At 44.7% G+C, this 2,500-nt stretch overlaps 1 protein-coding gene across 1 annotated transcript in view; it reads right to left on the minus strand.

Annotated features, from left to right (window-relative positions):
• Nucleotides 1-2,500, minus strand: part of LOC106595197 (voltage-dependent T-type calcium channel subunit alpha-1H-like) — a 137,719-nt gene that overhangs the window by 96,004 nt on the left and 39,215 nt on the right. The window contains 1 exon segment of the mRNA XM_045688929.1: nucleotides 1,022-1,319. Coding sequence (XP_045544885.1) covers nucleotides 1,022-1,319 — 298 coding nt within the window.

Here is a 2,500-nt window from a genome sequence, read left to right on the forward strand (position 1 = left end):
TGGCACTGAGTGATGAGGTTACCCATGCTAGGCTGGGTATATACCTGGCTCTGAGTGATGAGGTTATCCATGCTAGGCTATAGCTGGGTATATACCTGGCTCTGAGTGATGAGAATATCCATGCTAGGCTATAGCTGGGTATATACCTGGCTCTGAGTGATGAGGTTATCCATGCTAGGCTATAGCTGGGTATATACCTGGCTCTGAGTGATGAGAATATCCATGCTAGGCTATAGCTGGGTATATACCTGGCTCTGAGTGATGAGGTTATCCATGCTAGGCTATAGCTGGGTATATACCTGGCTCTGAGTGATGAGGTTATCCATGCAAGGCTATAGTTGGGTATATAACTGGCTCTGAGTGATGAGGTTATCCATGCTAGGCTATAGCTGGGTATATACCTGGCTCTGAGTGATGAGGTTATCCATGCTAGGCTATAGCTGGGTAGATACCTGGCTCTGAGTGATGAGGTTATCCATGCTAGGCTATAGCTGTGTGTGTACAGTCCTACCTGGAAGATGGCTATCCATGCTAGGCTATAGCTGTGTGTGTACAGTCCTACCTGGAAGATAGCTATCCATGCTAGGCTATAGCTGTGTGTGTACAGTCCTACCTGGAAGATGGCTATCCATGCTAGGCTATAGCTGTGTGTGTACAGTCCTACCTGGAAGATGGCTATCCATGCTAGGCTATAGCTGTGTGTGTACAGTCCTACCTGGAAGATAGCTATCCATGCTAGGCTATAGCTGTGTGTGTACAGTCCTACCTGGAAGATAGCTATCCATGCTAGGCTATAGCTGCGTGTGTACAGTCCTATCTGGAAGATAGCTATCCATGCTAGGCTATAGCTGTGTGTGTACAGTCCTACCTGGAAGATAGCTATCCATGCTAGGCTATAGCTGTGTGTGTACAGTCCTACCTGGAAGATGGCTATCCATGCTAGGCTATAGCTGTGTGTGTACAGTCCTACCTGGAATATGGCTATCCATGCTAGGCTATAGCTGTGTGTGTACAGTCCTACCTGGAAGATGGCTATCCAGGCGTAGGCTATGTTGTCAAAGTTCACCGCTCCTTTGTGAGGGTTGACGTTGCCGGGCCGACAGACGTTATAGTACTGGTTCCAGTTCACACAGCCGTCTCTGGCCCCGCCCTCCCCGCCGAGAGAGGGCGCGGGCAGTGAGCACTCAGCCCCTCCCTCGCTGTAGGGCGGGACGTCATGGCAACGCAACATTCCGTTCTCCCGAATTGCTGAGCAGATGAAGGGGTCCTCCTCTCCCTCCTCCGGCTGGTAGTACACACTTAACGACAGGTTATAGAGCCTACATAGGAAGACAGAGGTTATAGAGACTACATAGACATACATTCATACATACATACATACATACAGAGGTTATAGAGCCTATATTGGAAGACAGGTTATATAGACTACATAGAAAGATAGAGGTTATAGAGACTACATAGACATGCATACATACATACATACATACATACATACATACATACATACATACATACATACATACATACATACATACATACATACATACATGAGGTTATAGAGCCTATATTGGAAGACAGCTTATATAGACTACATAGAAAGATAGATGTTAAAGAGCCTGCATAGGGAAACATGCAAAGGTTATTCGAAGCTACACAGGAAGACAAAGGTTATAGGGCCTACATAGGAAAACAGATGTTATAGAGCCTATATAGGAAGACAGAGGTTATAGAGCCTATATAAGGAGACAGAGGTTATAGAGCCTATATAGGAAGACAGAGGTTATAGAGCCTATATAGGGAGACAGAGGTTATAGAGCCTATATAGGAAGACAGAGGTTATAGAGCCTATATAGGAAGACAGAGGTTATAGAGCCTATATAGGGAGACAGAGGTTATAGAGCCTATATAGGGGGACAGAGGTTATAGAGCCTATATAGGAAGACAGAGGTTATAGAGCCTATATAGGGAGACAGAGGTTATAGAGCCTATATAGGGAGACAGAGGTTATAGAGCCTATATAGGAAGACAGAGGTTATAGAGCCTACATAGGAAGACAGAGGTTATAGAGCCTATATAGGGAGACAGAGGTTATAGAGCCTATATAGGAAGACAGAGGTTATAGAGCCTACATAGGAAGACAGGTTATAGAGCCTATATAGGAAGACAGAGGTTATAGAGCCTACATAGGAAGACAGGTTATAGAGCCTATATAGGAAGACAGAGGATATAAAGCCTATATAGGAAGACAGAGGTTATAGAGCCTACATAGGAAGACAGAGGTTATAGAGCCTATATAGGGAGACAGAGGTTATAGAGCCTATATAGGAAGACAGAGGTTATAGAGCCTACATAGGAAGACAGGTTATAGAGCCTATATAGAAAGACAGAGGTTATAGAGCCTATATAGGGAGACAGAGGTTATAGAGCCTATATAGGGGACAGAGGTTATAGAGCCTATATAGGAAGACAGAGGTTATAGAGCCTATATAGGGAGACAGAG

This window comes from Salmo salar, chromosome ssa11, assembly GCF_905237065.1.
Source record: "Salmo salar chromosome ssa11, Ssal_v3.1, whole genome shotgun sequence".
Classification (NCBI taxonomy): Eukaryota; Metazoa; Chordata; class Actinopteri; order Salmoniformes; family Salmonidae; genus Salmo; species Salmo salar.